Genomic DNA, 15,782 nt, shown 5'->3' with positions numbered 1-15,782 from the left:
TTATTTTAAAATAATGTCAATTGAGATTTTTCAATTCCTCATATCAATGATGGCATTTAAATGAATTTTTTAATTCAAAGTGACATTTAAATGACCGCTCTAAAAGTTTTAGTACTAAAATGAGAATTTACGAAAGTTATAACACTCTTGATGTCATTTTCTCAAGTTAAAATAAATGGCAATATAAACATGTACAAACATGTACATTATTATATTTCATACTTCTTTTTTATATCAGTTAATATAAAAACATTCAAATCATTATATTTGTGATAAAATTATCCCAAATTAATTTTTTGATCGTCTATGCTCCATTTGATAACATTTCTATTTTTCTACTTTTTTATTCATTTTTTCTATTCTTTTATTTTTTTAAAATAAAAAAGAACATAAATCCATTTGATAACATCAATTAATCCCCATAATAGAAATCTAACTAGGGAAAATATTTAGAATAGAATTAAGAAGTAGAAAAAGTAATATCATACTCCTGAAAACAATTTATGGAATAACTCATTTTCTTTCATTTCTTTTTTTCTTCTTCTTCTTCCTCTTTAAACTAGTCCGCCGGCGATCACCACTACCTCCCGATGACTAGCTAGAGGAGGGAGAAAAAGAGAGGAAAAAAGAAAAGATGGAAAAATGGAAAAAAAAAATATTTTAAAAAATTGTAGGTTTTATCAAATACATTATTTTATTTTATTTCGGGAATAGAAATTTTATATAATTATCAAATGCATTATTTTACTCAAAAACTATTTTAGGGAATAAATAAATACATAAAAAACTATTTCTAAAAATAATTATTCCCAAGAGCAAAAATATTACCATACACACCTCAACAATCATAATTTTGTACGGTTATGATAAGTTTACAAATTACTAATTTTCATTAAATTGGATTAAGGTACATTTATGACAAATAAAAGGTAAAACCACAACCACGTTGTGCTATATAACTCGACAATTTGACAATAAAATTTAACCAAAATAATTTAAGGTGAATTTACTACAAGTGTATTTATTTGGGGATTTTTTTGTGGTCAAAAATTAATTTGAAATAAATTTATTATAAATATATTAGTTTAGAGTTATTCATGGTCTTAACTCTTTTTATATTGAATGTGTGGGTATTTTCTTATCTAATTGTGAAGTTTAAACAAAAATAAAATAACCTTAATTAATAGCACAAGTAAATTTTAACGTAGGGCAAAATACTTGATCCATCCTACAACCTGCGGACACGTCTAGAAGCATGGCCTTAAGGTACGAGGAAAAAGTAAATTCCATTATATTACTTGTTTTCTCAATTTAATTTCCTTCTTTTTCTGCTAATTAGAAAAGGCCCCATAATAGGAGAAAACATTATCTCCTCGGATTCAAAAGGCAAATCAAAAAGACCAAAAACCACATTCACGCCGACGCCATCAAAGCTCCCGAACCTTTCCCATCTTCCTTGTACTCCCTCCCACCTCTTCAGGTTCCGGTCGAAGCGAATCCGGCTCCCGCCTAGGGTTAGGGTTAGGGTTTCGGGTCGGTGCCGTACCGTGGAGTCCGGAGCAGCTCGCTCGGCAGGGGGATAATGTACGCCGATCGGGTGGAGGCCGAGGGCAAGAGGTCCGTCAGGGAGCGGCTCAACGGCAACTCCTACGCCGACTCCTCCAGGCGGCATCAGATCACCGGCAAGAGGTTCTCCATCTCGCGCGCCCTATACTACGTGTTGTGCTCGGCGGACGGTCTGTCTTCTGCGTTTGTCCCGCTTGTCTAGTGAATCTCGTTGAGGAACAGCGCCTCCGCCTGCGATCTTGTAATTTTCTCGGGCGGTGTTCGTGATTTCTAGCGTAGTTGATAGATGCTGGGCAGCATTTATGGTTTCTGTTGCTCGTTAGATGACTGGAATTGCGCTGGATTCGTGCGTGGATGCGGTTTCGGCTCTGTAAATGTTTTGCTCATTAGTTCATGAGCTATTACAATCCTGTGGATAATTGAATGCCTCCAAAAAAAAAAAAAAAAAAATTGCATATGAATATAAATATGCCATTTTGTCTATAGTTTATTAATTCAAAGGCTAGGGCCTGTACATGATTTGCTGGGGAAATAATGGGAATTAGTTGAGTTTAGTGGCAGAGCCTCAGGTCCAGAGTGATTGGTCAAGAGTGGCTGAGCTCAACTAGAGAAAGAGGAAGGGGCTTTTTCAGCTTTGAGCTATAAGTGCTAGAGTAGTCAGCGTTGCACTTCTATATAGCCTGAGATATGTTTCCATTAGTACAGAGCTCATGAGTGGACAGTTAAAATAAGATGATCATGAGGTCTTTTTCTCTTGCTGCACATGGTTGAAGCCATCTTTGCTATGGCATGTGTTTTCTTATCATATGGATGGCTATAGTTCTGGGAACAATATACATATATTACTTGTTATGGTGCAAATGCTGATACATTGTGGCAGCCTCCTGGTGCCCTTTTGCTATAAAAGCTCTTGTTGTTACTGAAGAAGAAAAGACACAAATTCTGAATTTCCATTTTGGTAAACTGCTAAAGGAGCATATTGCCCATTTACAATTGCTTCTGGCTTTTTTTTCCCTCTAGTTATAGGGATTTGTAAGTTGATTTTTAAGCATAGTAATTGTGTATTATGGACTTCTAAGCACAATTATAGTTGCTCAGGGTACTCTTTTGACTGTTCGCTTTTGCCTGGTTCAAATGTCTTAATTTATTGGAAGGAACATCTGCAGATTGAATTGCTGCCTTGTTTCTGCAGGCAGAGGCAAGACGATAAGTGGGAACATGATCTTTACAACAATGATGAACATCAGATTTCAAGTATGGTAGAAGATCATATCAGTCTGGAAAAATGTCTTTCTACTATTATTCTATTAAAAAATGGTCCTCTTATGATTTTGACTTTGTGGTACTCGCATGCAAAGATCGCAGGGTCGAGGGCCGTGATCTGCGTTTGAAGCTCCAGAGGAAGGGTCTACAGCCAGCATCTCAAGGTGCAAAGGGGACTTTTTCCGGTGTGCGAGATCTTCGTGAAAAGCTTTCTGGTGTAATAAGTTCCCAACCAACAAGTAATAACACAGCCAAACCAAAGTTGGCACCAGAGGCAACTAAACCTACCAGGAGAAGTGTTGTTGAAGCTCCTATGCCAGAGACCAAAAAAGCTGTTAACCCAGTTCCGAACAAGAAACAGAAGGTATCTTTTATAGTTTCTTGTAGAATCTCATGCTTAGTATTAAATGGGCTGTAAGGGGCAATTACCTTGCCATATGTGTTAGGACAGTTAGTCTGATTGTTGCACTGCATGATCATAAAATTGGGGGGATCATGCACATTTTTATATTCTTAGAACATTGACATGAAATTGCAGAGATGATGCTACATACAGCATCTGATTTTGATTTGGGCTGAGTTAGACATGATTATCATTTGTATTTGTATTGGATAGACCATTTCTCTTTCTCATTGCTGTCATTATCAGGAAAATGGAGATTCAGTTTTCTTGACATCTAATTGATTGTGATGGTGATTTAGAAATTAGGGAAGCATTGTTGTAGTTTCATATGCTTTCTTGTTTAAGTTGCAGTTACATGGAGATTTTTCTTTCTTCTGGTTGCAGGTTGGCGTGGATGGTTTATTGCGGTCTTTGGGTCTTGAAAAATATTCAATTACATTTCAAGCTGAAGAAGTATGTGAATACCGTGTCTATAGCATATACGCTAGAGATTCTATTTTGTTAATTACTATTGATCTTAAATTTGGCGTTCTGCTATATGAGAATTCTATCTGCTTCTTCAGGTGGACATGACGGCTCTTTTACATATGGGTGATGAGGATCTCAAAGCTTTGGGAATTCCAATGGTACATAACTTTTGGAGCCTTGTTTATTTATTTATTTATTTTTGTGTGGGATTGGAGTCTTAGTTGACTAGTGATAATTGTGGTGGCATTATTGTCTGAGTTGTATTTGCATCTGTTTGATTGACTTTCAAATTCCCTGCCAATAATCTCTAGAAGGACCAAAATCACAATATTTCATAATCTCCAGCAAATAAGGTAGCTAAGGAATTTGAAGTCCTTGAGTAGGAGATTTTTCCCTACTTTGAACTTGATGAGTATAGATATTACTCCTCTTCTAAACTATTTCAGAGAGCCTCTCCCATGTCCATTGGCAGCATCACGTTCATCTTTTCTTGCTAGATGCTTTAATTGCTTGTAAATCGTTAGATGTATTTCTGAATCTTTTGCACTCAGCCCTGATGCAGTAGAATGCTCTGTCAAGAGCATTGCTAATTTGCACTTGAGAGTTTTTATGAAATTATTTGGCTGGTTCTTTTAAAAAAAAAAAAAAGGCCATTTCTTTAATAAATTTTACAACAAACGTTTTTTGTTTGCATTTTAGTTTGTTAGGGTAGAATGTTCATCAGCTAAGCATGTGTAAATTAATAGCTGTATTTGATCTTCTTCATATTTGAGCTGGTCCATGGTGCTTCCATCTATATTCCTTCATAGATGCATTTTGAGATAATGACCAATTTTTTTAACCGACTTAAATTAGCTCAACCATAACTTGTAAGAAAGGGTTAATATCACCAAAAATCTCGAATGGGTACACTCATGCCACATTTACCCAAACTTATTTTTGCTTCACAGAAACTTCTGAACTAGTACACCCGTGCCACATTTACCCAAAACCGATAAACCTGTACTGCATTTATCCTAAACTAATTTTTTATGTTACAAAAAATCCCAAATTGATATATCCGTGTCATATTTACCTCAAATTGATGCACTTATGCCACATCTACCCCCATCAGATCTACCATAGTTCTGGTTAAATGTGGAAAGGGTATATTGGTTTGGGTTAAATGTAGCATGGGTATATCAGTTTAGGGCACATCCAGCACAGGTATATCAATTTTGGATTTTTTGTGATACAAAAAGTAGTTTAGAGTAAATTTGGCATAAGTGTATCAGTTTGAAAGTTTTTGTGACACAAAAACTAATTTGGTGTAAATATGGCACCAGTGTACCAATTTAGAAGTTTTTGTGATGCAAAAACTAGTTTGAGGTGTGGCACCAGTGCACCGGTTTGGAAGTTTTTGTGACACAAAAATTAGTTTTGGATAAATGTGACACAGATGTACTAGTTTGGGAATGACATTAGAAAAGCTATTCTTCAAGAGATCAGATTGACCCAGGCTTTCCCATATAGATGGATATTGTGGATTTTTTGGATTATGCGGGCTCTTTGTTGTAGTCCTATGGTCTTTGGTCAGACTTAGTAAATTACTTGGAATATTTTCTGCTTCTCTTTATAATTCAGTTGGTTGTGGACCTTTTGGTTTTTCAGGGTCCAAGGAAAAAGATACTTTTGGCATTGGAATCTAAAGATTAGTTCCCTTGGATAAGGTGAGTGATTGTTTCCAGGATCTCATTGGCAACTTCATTTTTGTGATGGTTGGTTTGTCCTTCCGCTGTTGTAATGAAATCTACAAGGTCTTTAAAATGTTTTCCTTCTCTAATTTCTGTTTTTCTGATTTTGGTGGGGCTTCGTTTGGTTAGGATCCTTCGCTGAGAGGATAAAGGGGAGATGCGTACTTCTGTTTCTATTTCATATTAGATGTGAAGAACTGGATGGCATTGTCAAGTGCTCTGATTTAATGTAATGATGATTCATCATTGCAGGTGTAAAGGTTATACTTCTGCTTTATTCTCGCTATATCCATTAGCTATTGTGTGGTTCGATTAGGACAGGTGGTTGCAGTCATCGGAGGTTGGAAATTTTGCTCTGCAGTTGTGGATGGCCAAAGACTCTTTAAGGGAAAGGTGGAAAACTGGAAACTATACGACAGGGGGAGGCGTTTGGATGTAAATTTCAATGCTGTGGTATTTCAGGTTTATGAGTATGGGGTGATCAATTTTCTTTGTTCAGAACCAACTGCAACCATGGTCTGTTTGGGGTCCTATCTTTGCTTATTCTTGGACAGGAGATGTAAATCCTTTGTAGCAACTTGGATCCATCGATGTTTCTTTGGTTAAAAGCTGACCTGTTGAATATGATTTTGACTGTCGAGCAGGATTTTACAGTACATCTCTCACAAGAGATTTTTTATTGGGGCTGTTTGAATGCATGAGAGCATGCAATCATCCTTGGTAATTGAGACTGATCGTTAACTTACATTCACTCGATTAGGATGAACCGACGTATAAGTCATTCACCCACAATTGTTAAAATCTCGAAGTGAATGGCAAGAGTTGATTAGTTTCTATTTACTTATTTTTGCTGAATCTGAATACTCGATTGTTTGTGCTTCTTGGAACGTTACAATCCACCAGCGCATCTTCTCTTAGGCATATAGATTATCGTCTCTCTTTTGCTCTCTTTGCCACCATTGACAATCCTACCAGATAAACATTCTCGCCTGCAACATGAAGGCATGAAGATCGACATATGGTGATGGTAGACTTGTGTTTTGACTTGGAGGAGGATGTCCCGGTGCTTTTATACACTTGCCTTACTTAATCGGAAAGGTTACTCGGATGGCATGAAGAATTACAGAAGCATGATAACCTAAACGCCAATGTCAATACGATTTTGAAGACTTCGTATTTGAGGTACAAAACAATTTACAATCTCACATTTCAAAAACACCTCACATGAAAAGGTAAACTTAAGCTCCAAAGGCTAGTAAATTAGTCACTGAGGGTCGAAGCCTTCTGCGCCTGTGCTCCTAAGCTCCTAAAAGTCCTACAAATCTTGGTCTCACCGTAATGTTCTCACCTCCGAACTGCTGATTGTCGTAGAAGCTATTTCTTCGAATTAAGTCCCCGAATTGTGAAGGTAAAATTTCAGGATGTGCACTGCACGCTCCTACTGAGAGATTTACTAGGTCAGAGAAAATGCCCCACCACTATGATGCGTCTTCTCGGGCTTTCCATGCAAAGTACTTTTTATTTTCTCGTTGATATCTCTTCCATTCTCTCAAAGCCGCAAGGACGACATGCAGGGACACCGGGAGGAAGAAAGGCTGCATTGCAAGAATGAATGAAAGAAATTATGTTCAAAGACATCATATCGGCAATGCAATATGCTGATGGATTCTTTTCAAGGTAACTTCAACAAAGACTCCTCTCAAGCCCTGCCCAGAACCCGTAATCATTCAATGCATAGTTTGTCGATGTCCAAGCCAAAACTGCTTTCTATGAAATTCGGTCACAAGGGAAAACTATGTAGGGCTCTGTTCCAAGAATGTCAGCTTCATGCATTCTCCACTTCAAAACCACTAAACAATAACAATATGGCACGGCTATAAAATGTCAGGAAACAGATTTCTGAGATCAAGATGACCAACCGAGTAGACAGCAAAGCAGTGCTCGAAGGAGTAATAGCTGATAGACATAATAGATGGATGAAAAAAGGCATCCTCGGCTAGAGCTCTTGATTGCCTCGAGGAAACTGCAAGCAGGGAGAGCAAGAGCAGTAGCATGAGGAATGCAAACAGAAAAAACCCATCAGCTTCGCATCCTATCTTAAATAATAAAATGTACCAGCAGCAGCATCATAAATGCCATGGGAGGCATCACTCTCAGCCTGTTTTGCAGCTTCCATAGAAAGCTTAACCTGCTCAGGATGACAGGTATGAATTGAGAGATTGAAACAGAAGAAAAATGGAAACTATACAAGCATGGAGAGAGAGAGGAGAGAGGGGGAAAGAGAGAGAGAGAACCAACAAAGGAAGGAAGCACGAAATAAAAAGAAAGGAAGAAAAGACGCAAAAACTCGCTTATGTTAAAAATTACTTCTCAAGCAAAATCCTTTCACCATTTTTTTCTGCGGACGCATGCATACCATAACAGAAATCTACCAGCATTGGCATACCGAATGATAGCCACTGAAAGAGTTAACCATTTAGGAAAATAATAGCCCACAGATGAATAAAGCTTGACAACTGACCTGCTTCCCTATCTCATCCTTTATGATCATTCGAGGAAGGGATTGAACCTGCATTAACCCTTTTGTCAAGCTTGAAGCAATTATACTGAACATATACTCCAGCTATGACATCCAAAATCAAAGGTTCTAATCAAACTGAGGACAAACCAGTCTGGAGAGGGAGCTAAGGGTTGTAGCACATGACCGTAGATTAAAACAGGTATGTTGCCTAGTCAAGGCATCCAGTTCCCTGCAGAGAAACAATAATTGAGTCCATGAGAGGAATGTGTATTGCACAGATAAATATTGGAACCAATTTATCATTTGTTCTGGCCTCTTAAAAGAATATCCCAGTACCATTCTTAGATAATCTAAAGCAACTTATCAGATAACTGTATTTTTCCAAGGAATTATACATCTCAGGTTAGCTTCTTATAGCACCAGCTTCTTAGTTGGTATAAGATTCTTGTTTGAAAGATAAAGAAGGCTAAGACCGCAAGTCTACAGCATTCCTCATGACTTACCATTCTGTGAAGCCTTTCTCACTAGCTAACATGATGGACCTGCCTGATGTTCCAATAAAGAGGTTATCAGATTTTAGACCGATAAGTTGACGTATCTGAGCCACAAAAACTTCAAATATCTTCTGAAGATCCTGTTCCAAGCTAAGTGCACCAAGCATGAGAAAACTCAAGAGAAGCATATAAACAGAAAACAATATATCTATTGATATAAAACCAGATATTTACGTGCACTTCGCTGCAGTAAAGCATTTCCAATTAAGAGACTCCGTTGATATCTAATTATTGGTTACCGTTTTCAATAACATATAAGAAAAACAAGAGCACACACCACCAGCACAATTAGTAATTACTCGACAAATAATTCCTGAACATCAATATATCAATTCTTTTTATTTGAATTTAAAAAATTTGCAAGCCAATTTATACGGAAACTTGTTGATTATGACTAAATTGATAATTTCCTAAAAATTGCAAAAATTGGCATGTTCTATTACCATTTTTTAAGGAAAAAAATAAGCAAATGATGACACTAAAAAAAAAAAAATCCTATTCCCATAAAGTATTGCCCTTTTCCTAATATGAGATTTTGTGAAATCACTGTCAACTATTCTAAAAACCAAAGTTATCAGATGAAGGCATGATTTATTATTAAAATATTCTAACAGTCCCCCTCGTGCTTAGTTTGGTCTTCTTGCTTAGTACTACGCGTGGAAATATTTAACTGAAGAGGCAAATGAAGTTTATAAAAGATTCGCACTCAAGACCTCCAACTTTGATACCATGAGATGGGTGGTCAGGCCCCTCACTCCAAAAATTAGCTCAAAGGGTGAAGCTTTCCCTCATACTTATAAACCAACCACCAACACCTTCCACAATAGATGTGGGACAACCTCAACAATTGGTGTAGTAAGCATGGAATGGAAGGAGCGTCTAAAAGCTTCTAAAGCATGCAATAGATACTTAAGCTGTCAGATGATAGCGTGATTTATTATTTAAACATTCTAACACTAAAAAAGAACCAGTTATATTATGTGCAAAAATATTTTGTCAAAATAAGAGTTTAATCTATTACATAGTAAAACTTCCTTGAAAAACAAAGTATTCAATCTGTCTTATTGTAAACTAACCTTATCAAAATGAGAATAGCAGTAATCTTGATTATCAATGCTATTAATGTGCATGATATTAAGTTGAAAGCATCTGCTTTATAAAAACAAATCTTAGAAAATAAGACTTTGCTCGAAATCTTTATAGATTTGAACATATTGTGCTCTTAACATGAATGTTTAGAAAAAAGAGTTTTCATGATTCAACAGAGGTGAGTTAACGTTGGAATAATACTTACAAATTGGGACATACTCTAAGTAAACACTAGTTTGCCTAGAGCATATATCAAGGGAAGATAAACTAGCCAAGTTGACTATCTCATCTAGTAAGAAATTAGATTTAAGGAAACAAGGTTTGCAACTTCACAAAAATAACTCATTTTAATGGTTAGAACATATCGAGGGAGACAAGTGAGAAGGACAGACAAAAGCACAAACACAAACAATGTAAGTGAATATCATAATATGCACTTTGGCAGGCAAAAGCCCAAACTCCCTCTGACCAATCTCACGTAAAACCAAGTGGCAACATATATTGTGGTTCCAGGTCAAATTTCTCCAGCGTTAATGTTTTCTATATCTTCATTTCTGTAATGTCAACATTTATTCTGGAAAATGGACACCTTCCCAAACCCTCGTGTTAAAACCAAGCTTCATACCTAATAGGATACCGACAAAAAAAAATATTATACCTTCAAAATAAAACTCTATACCTGAGGTGAAATTTTGTGCCATGCAGGGTACTTTTCTGGATCCTGCAAACAATTCTTGGGATTCCAAACAACTACACCTCCCCACATCTGCAAGATTGGTGAACTTAAGACATCAGACAAATCCATGAAACGAATGACACAAGGACAGAAGGTATTAAAAGTTCAAAGGCTTCACAACTGACAGGTGATATATATCCATTAGCCTTGGAGATCTCCCTATTCGGAAGCTGTAAATTTAGAGGGCACTCCTTTGCAGATGGTATGTATCTACAAGCAAGGAGAAAAAGCTTGACTAACATAACATTTAAAAGGTGTTTCACTAGCTGCAATATCTTCAATGGAGAAAGAGGTTGAGAAACGTACAGCACAAGCTGCAAAACCTTGGACCGCCCACCAGCTGCAGTTGAAGTGTCCAGATGCCACTCATTTGAATTGACCTGTTGATTTGCTCAATGAGACTAGCAAAGAATACTCAGAAAAGTAAAACTTTTGACGAAAAAATATACATCTATTGTGATAGTCAATGTAGTTTTGCAAAAGCATGTTTAAAAATAATGTAGTTCTTCCTAAGAATTTATTGTGTCATGTCCTCTACTTTCCTTTTTATTAATAGCTTCAAAGCATCAATTTAGGCATTTGCAGTGCAGTAAACCTAAGTCAGCAAATAAAACCAATTCAGATATGGTACATTCTACATAGCACGACATGCATAGAGATTAACTATTGTAATAATTTTAAAGGCATCTTTTTTTTCTTTTTTAACCGAGGACTCCACCACGGACCCCCTATGCCCGAACGGCTCCTGAGGGCTGGGCCCTTATACCTCGGAGGAGACTAGCCCAGCAACCCACCGCCAGGACCCCCACTTAAATCGCTAGCAACTGCAGGTTTTAAACTCTCGATCTCTGCGATGAGGGAGGAACTCTCAACCAACGCAGCTACCCACGGATGGGTTGAGGATGAAGAAATTGTAAAATGGAAACTCCTTTTTTAGGCAACAGAGCCCTTAAAAGCGAGTGTGGAATCTGGGGTTTCTCTACAAGCTGTATCACATATCATCATCGGAGGATAATGAAGAAAACTACATGAACTTACAAAGAATGGGAGATCACCAGTGTTTAGGATGAAGCTTTTCAACTCATCATCCCAAGAAGCATGGCAGGATTTTGGAGTATGATACAGAACCTGGAAATTAGAAGCAAATGTGAGTCACTGCTATTCTTATCATGCATAAATTGGCAAAGCACAAGATTGCGGAGGCACACAACACTCGCTCACACCCACAGGCCTCCTAAATTTTGTTAGAGAATCGCACTCAGTATATATGCATATATGAAAGAGCTCGATCCAGCACCTGACTTTCCACAGTTATGTTTGCAATAGGTCCCAAAGCTTCAACTAATGGGGACAACATATGCTCCTCTATCGTATTAAAATCCCTGCAGGTAAACAGGATGAATAATAATTATAACAGTAAATAGAGAGTCCTACAATGTACAAGTTCCGTGTTTCAGGTGGACCGACAAAAGGGAAGTGTTTGGGATCAAAGATTCAGTTTCTGAAGAGAATTCCAAGAATTTGAGAACATGGCAGTGATGATCCAAAAGAACTGCCAGGCACCATATGAATATCTATTTTTTTGCTTCAATTCATTTGTTTAAACACCAAAAAAAAAAAAAAGAAGAAGGAACTACGTATCAGTTAAAATGTTGAAATATATAGGACTAATGTCCAAGCGCTCGATCACTGGAATTCACCAATGAGGCTTCATAAAAACTAAAGAGGCATCTGCAAAAGTTGTCTCCTACTTGTGAGGTAAATTTAATGACAGAGAAATCCACTGTAGGGCAGACAGCTCTGAGAACTGCTGATTCACAACATAAATCTTTGGCACAGAGATATCATAAGAATATCCTGGCAAACTAGAACAATCATTATCTTCTCTTCCACATCATAATTCACTGAAGTGAGGAAGAAATTTGAGGCAAAAATGACACCCATCAATAAAAGCATGACATAGTATGTGGGTAATACAGCAACGAGAGTTAAATCCCTATACCAATCATAAATCCAATCCTGCGGATCAGTGTTGAGCAAATTGAAAGAAAGCACGATCCTCCCATCAGCTCCAACAGGCATAAATTCCCCATGAATCAATCCTTCCTCTTTGCCACCGTTCGAGAATACCTTAACAAAAATCTCTGCAATATTTTCCACGGCTTTCTCTTCCTGCGTCCTACCAACAATCCAAGCATGTCTGTACTTTCCTATTACAGCTTTATCTCCCGCGTCCTCATTCACCACCACTACGGTGTATACCTTCCCGGCTAACCCTGAACACTCTCCTCCCAACACACGCTCCAATGAACCGTCAATGCTCTCATCGTCACTAGCAAAATCCACGGAACTAATTGCACCACACTGATATGGACATGAACGTCTACCGCCACGGCTCTGGACGCAATGGGAGTTCGATTCCATCACCACCGAGACAGAATAATTGCTACTGCAGGTTCCACATTGCGAAGTTCCCGACACAAATCCGTCCATCCGATTGGCAATCGACGATTTCAGATTATCGGCGCGGTCGAAATCCTCCGATCCGAAATCAAACCCTACGAACACCGCGCGGAAATTACACGGGAACTGCAGAGGCTCCGATTCCATCCGCTTGGACAGCGAATCGATGTCGTCGAACAGGAGCGGGGCGCGGTAGATTTCGACCGACTTCCACAGGAGAGGAAAACCTGTGGACGAAGAGAAATCGTTTCAGGAGACTCCGGGAACCGCGTGATGCGGCGAGACGAGACGCGAGAGCGAGGACGAACGGAGGCAGCTCGGAGCGATGAAGACGTACCGATTAGGAAGGAGACGAGGACGGAGAGGGTGAGGACGAGGCGCTTCGCTCCGGGCTTGGTTCTCCGCATGGTTTCCGGATCGAACTCCTCTCGCCGGTCGGACTTTGGCGCCGGAGGGTCCGGCGAGGTGTCGGAGGACTCGGCGATCTCCGCCATTGTTGGCGCAGGAGAGAGGAAGACGAAGAAGCTCGACCAGCTCCGTCTTCAGCTCTTCTTCAAGCTCTCAGTCAAGAGCTGCTGCGTTTCGTTTTACATTTAGCTTAGTTGTACGCCGGGGTCTCGAGGGATTGGGTCGAGCCGGATTTTCATGACACTCGACCGGAACCGAACCGAACCGAACCGAACCGAAATTATACGCTGGTGAACCGAACCCGACTCGACCCGAGTAACATATAACCCAAGAGAACTGGCGGGCCGGGCCGGGCCGGCGCCGATCAGCTGGGCTCAAATTTAGGATTTCGTCTTCCTTGCGCACATGCGAAGAGAGAGAGGGAGGGAGATGAGGCTATTATCCAAGATGTCAAAAACCTCGTGGTGGCCCGATCTAGCTCTGCCCTAACCCAAATCTTAACAATACCAACTTTTAGAAATCTCCGGTCGAATTCGTAAGGCCTGGCCTAAAATACCCTAAATTTTACATATTATTTTTTTAAAAGACATTGGGTACAAACTAGTGTAAGAACATATGGTACTTTTCTGCTTTGTTATCCATATTTAATGATAAATTTTGACCTATTGACTTGTCGTTTATAAGTTTTAATCTTACAATTTCAAATTTCATAGATTCAGATAGAAATATTTTGAAATACATTTTTAAGAAACACATGTTAGTTTGAAAAAAATAAAAATAACTTGTTACCATGGCAATACAATTGTAATTTGAGAATTTTATGTATTTTGGTTTGAAATTCGAAAAAAAAAAAGACGAAAATAAAATATCTTTAAATAAATTTTGTCTGACATGTTTTTGGTACATAGTCAAAAATTCTCGCATTTGTTACGTGACATTTCACTTTCTTTCTATAATTGCCACCTGGCAATACATGCATAATTTTGCCAAGTGATTTATATTTTGATCAATAAGCCTTCTATCTTTTATTGATATTAGTTTTTTACAAATAGATAAAGACAGAGTTATTATAATTTTTACCCCCTATTAAGTTTAAATTTGTTAATTGATAAATTAGAGAAAGCCTTTTCAATTATAATCTTTGACTGGTGTGAATTATTTAAAAATTTTAATTTAAGAATAAAGAAAACGATCGAAAAAAAAACTAAATAGAAGTAGAACAAACTGTAGATATACTGTCTTAATATATTTGTTGTTGATTAAATATATGATTCGATTTAGTGCATAAAAGATTACTCTAAATAAAGAAATCCATTCAATTTCATATTCCAAACATATGATTATGACATCATGAGCTCAAACTTTTTGTATTTTTCGTTGCAAACTGATTTAAACCATAGAGCATTGTTGTAATGCAAAATCACTTTTTTCAATTAATTTTGTAATACATGCACTGAAAATCTTAAAATTAATTATGAATGTGTAATTGAGTTTTAAAACTTTTAAAGTATAAAATTTTGAAACTTATCAAATTTGTGCAATTAAATCATTCCATTAATTCATTCCAACTTCACTAATGAAAAAATGTCAATGCAAATTTTTTTTCTCTCCCTCTTGCATTATGTCGATATGGATGGCTAAAACATGAAGCATAAGACTAAATGACACTTTCTTGTTAAAATATGATTTTTTCAATCTAAATTTCATTTAAATTAGATTCTGAATAAGCTTTTTTTTATTTTGGGTTAATACCCTAAAAAACCCCAAACTGGTACACCTGTGACAGATTTACCCAAAATTATTTTTTTTATCATGAAAAACCCTAAATTGGTACACATGTGACAAATTTACCCCGACTGACCATAAAAAACCATAAACTAGTACATTTATGATAAATTTAACCCAAACTAATTTATTTGACTGCAAAAAACCATAAATTGGTAAATTTGTGATAAATATACCCTATGCTAAATTGGATTAATATCACAAAAAAATCACAAAAATTATAAATTGTGACAAATAGAGCATAAAATTCCAAATTGGTATATTATTCAACCTGAATCAGTCACATGTCATTTGACTTAATAATTTGACAATCAAATTTAACGAAAACTAACAAATGATAAATTTGTCAAAGTGCATACCAAAATTTGTCAAAGGCATATCGGGATTTTTGGTGGTCAAAAAAATAGTTTTGGGTAAATTTGTCACAGATGTACTAGTTTAGGGTTTTTCAGCGTATTAACCCTATTAATCTAAATATGGTTTTTCTTTTTAGAAATTAGCTAATTTTTATCTAATTTAATTAAATTTTGCATTAAAAATCAACTTTGACCAAAATGACATTGTTTTAATTTTGTGTTTCGTGTTTTAGCCACAATTAATGTAATGTATAAGAGAAAATAATAGAAAATCCATGTCAACGTTTTCCATTAGCCAAGTTGGACGAAATTATTACACTTTCTTAAAGTTCTACACTCAATTGTATTTTTATGATAAATTTTGTGACTTTCAATGAACTTATCACATTATATCAATGTGCTTTAAAATCATAACATTATAGCGTATTCTTTACCTC

General features: G+C 37.0%; 2 protein-coding genes across 3 annotated transcripts; one reads left to right on the top strand and one right to left on the bottom strand.

The window, feature by feature from the left end:
• Nucleotides 1-1,388: 1,388 nt before the first annotated feature.
• On the top strand, nucleotides 1,389-6,112 carry LOC104425718. Of its 2 annotated transcripts, none has more exons than XM_010038501.3 (7): nucleotides 1,389-1,689; nucleotides 2,759-2,820; nucleotides 2,925-3,193; nucleotides 3,617-3,685; nucleotides 3,796-3,858; nucleotides 5,351-5,409; nucleotides 5,686-6,112. In XM_010038501.3, exons 1-6 carry the CDS (start codon nucleotides 1,583-1,585, stop codon nucleotides 5,393-5,395), a joined length of 615 nt encoding a protein of 204 aa, XP_010036803.1. In that variant the 5' UTR covers nucleotides 1,389-1,582; the 3' UTR covers nucleotides 5,396-5,409; nucleotides 5,686-6,112. The 2 variants fall into 2 exon arrangements, with proteins under 2 accessions (XP_010036803.1, XP_010036802.1); XM_010038500.3 differs by having other exon boundaries at nucleotides 5,563-6,112.
• Nucleotides 6,113-6,553: 441 nt separating this feature from the next.
• Nucleotides 6,554-13,383, bottom strand: LOC104425717 (GPI transamidase component PIG-S). Its single transcript, XM_010038499.3, has 13 exons — nucleotides 13,134-13,383; nucleotides 12,336-13,023; nucleotides 11,631-11,715; nucleotides 11,372-11,461; nucleotides 10,640-10,713; nucleotides 10,459-10,543; nucleotides 10,277-10,363; nucleotides 8,458-8,588; nucleotides 8,102-8,183; nucleotides 7,955-8,002; nucleotides 7,549-7,621; nucleotides 7,353-7,456; nucleotides 6,554-7,028 (listed from the first exon to the last, which is right to left on the bottom strand). Exons 1-13 carry the CDS (start codon nucleotides 13,288-13,290, stop codon nucleotides 6,912-6,914), a joined length of 1,821 nt encoding a protein of 606 aa, XP_010036801.2. The 5' UTR covers nucleotides 13,291-13,383; the 3' UTR covers nucleotides 6,554-6,911.
• Between the last annotated feature and the right edge of the window lie 2,399 nt (nucleotides 13,384-15,782).

Source organism: Eucalyptus grandis, chromosome 11, assembly GCF_016545825.1.
Source record: "Eucalyptus grandis isolate ANBG69807.140 chromosome 11, ASM1654582v1, whole genome shotgun sequence".
Taxonomy (NCBI): domain Eukaryota; kingdom Viridiplantae; phylum Streptophyta; class Magnoliopsida; order Myrtales; family Myrtaceae; genus Eucalyptus; species Eucalyptus grandis.
This window is presented reverse-complemented; position numbering and strand designations above follow the sequence as displayed.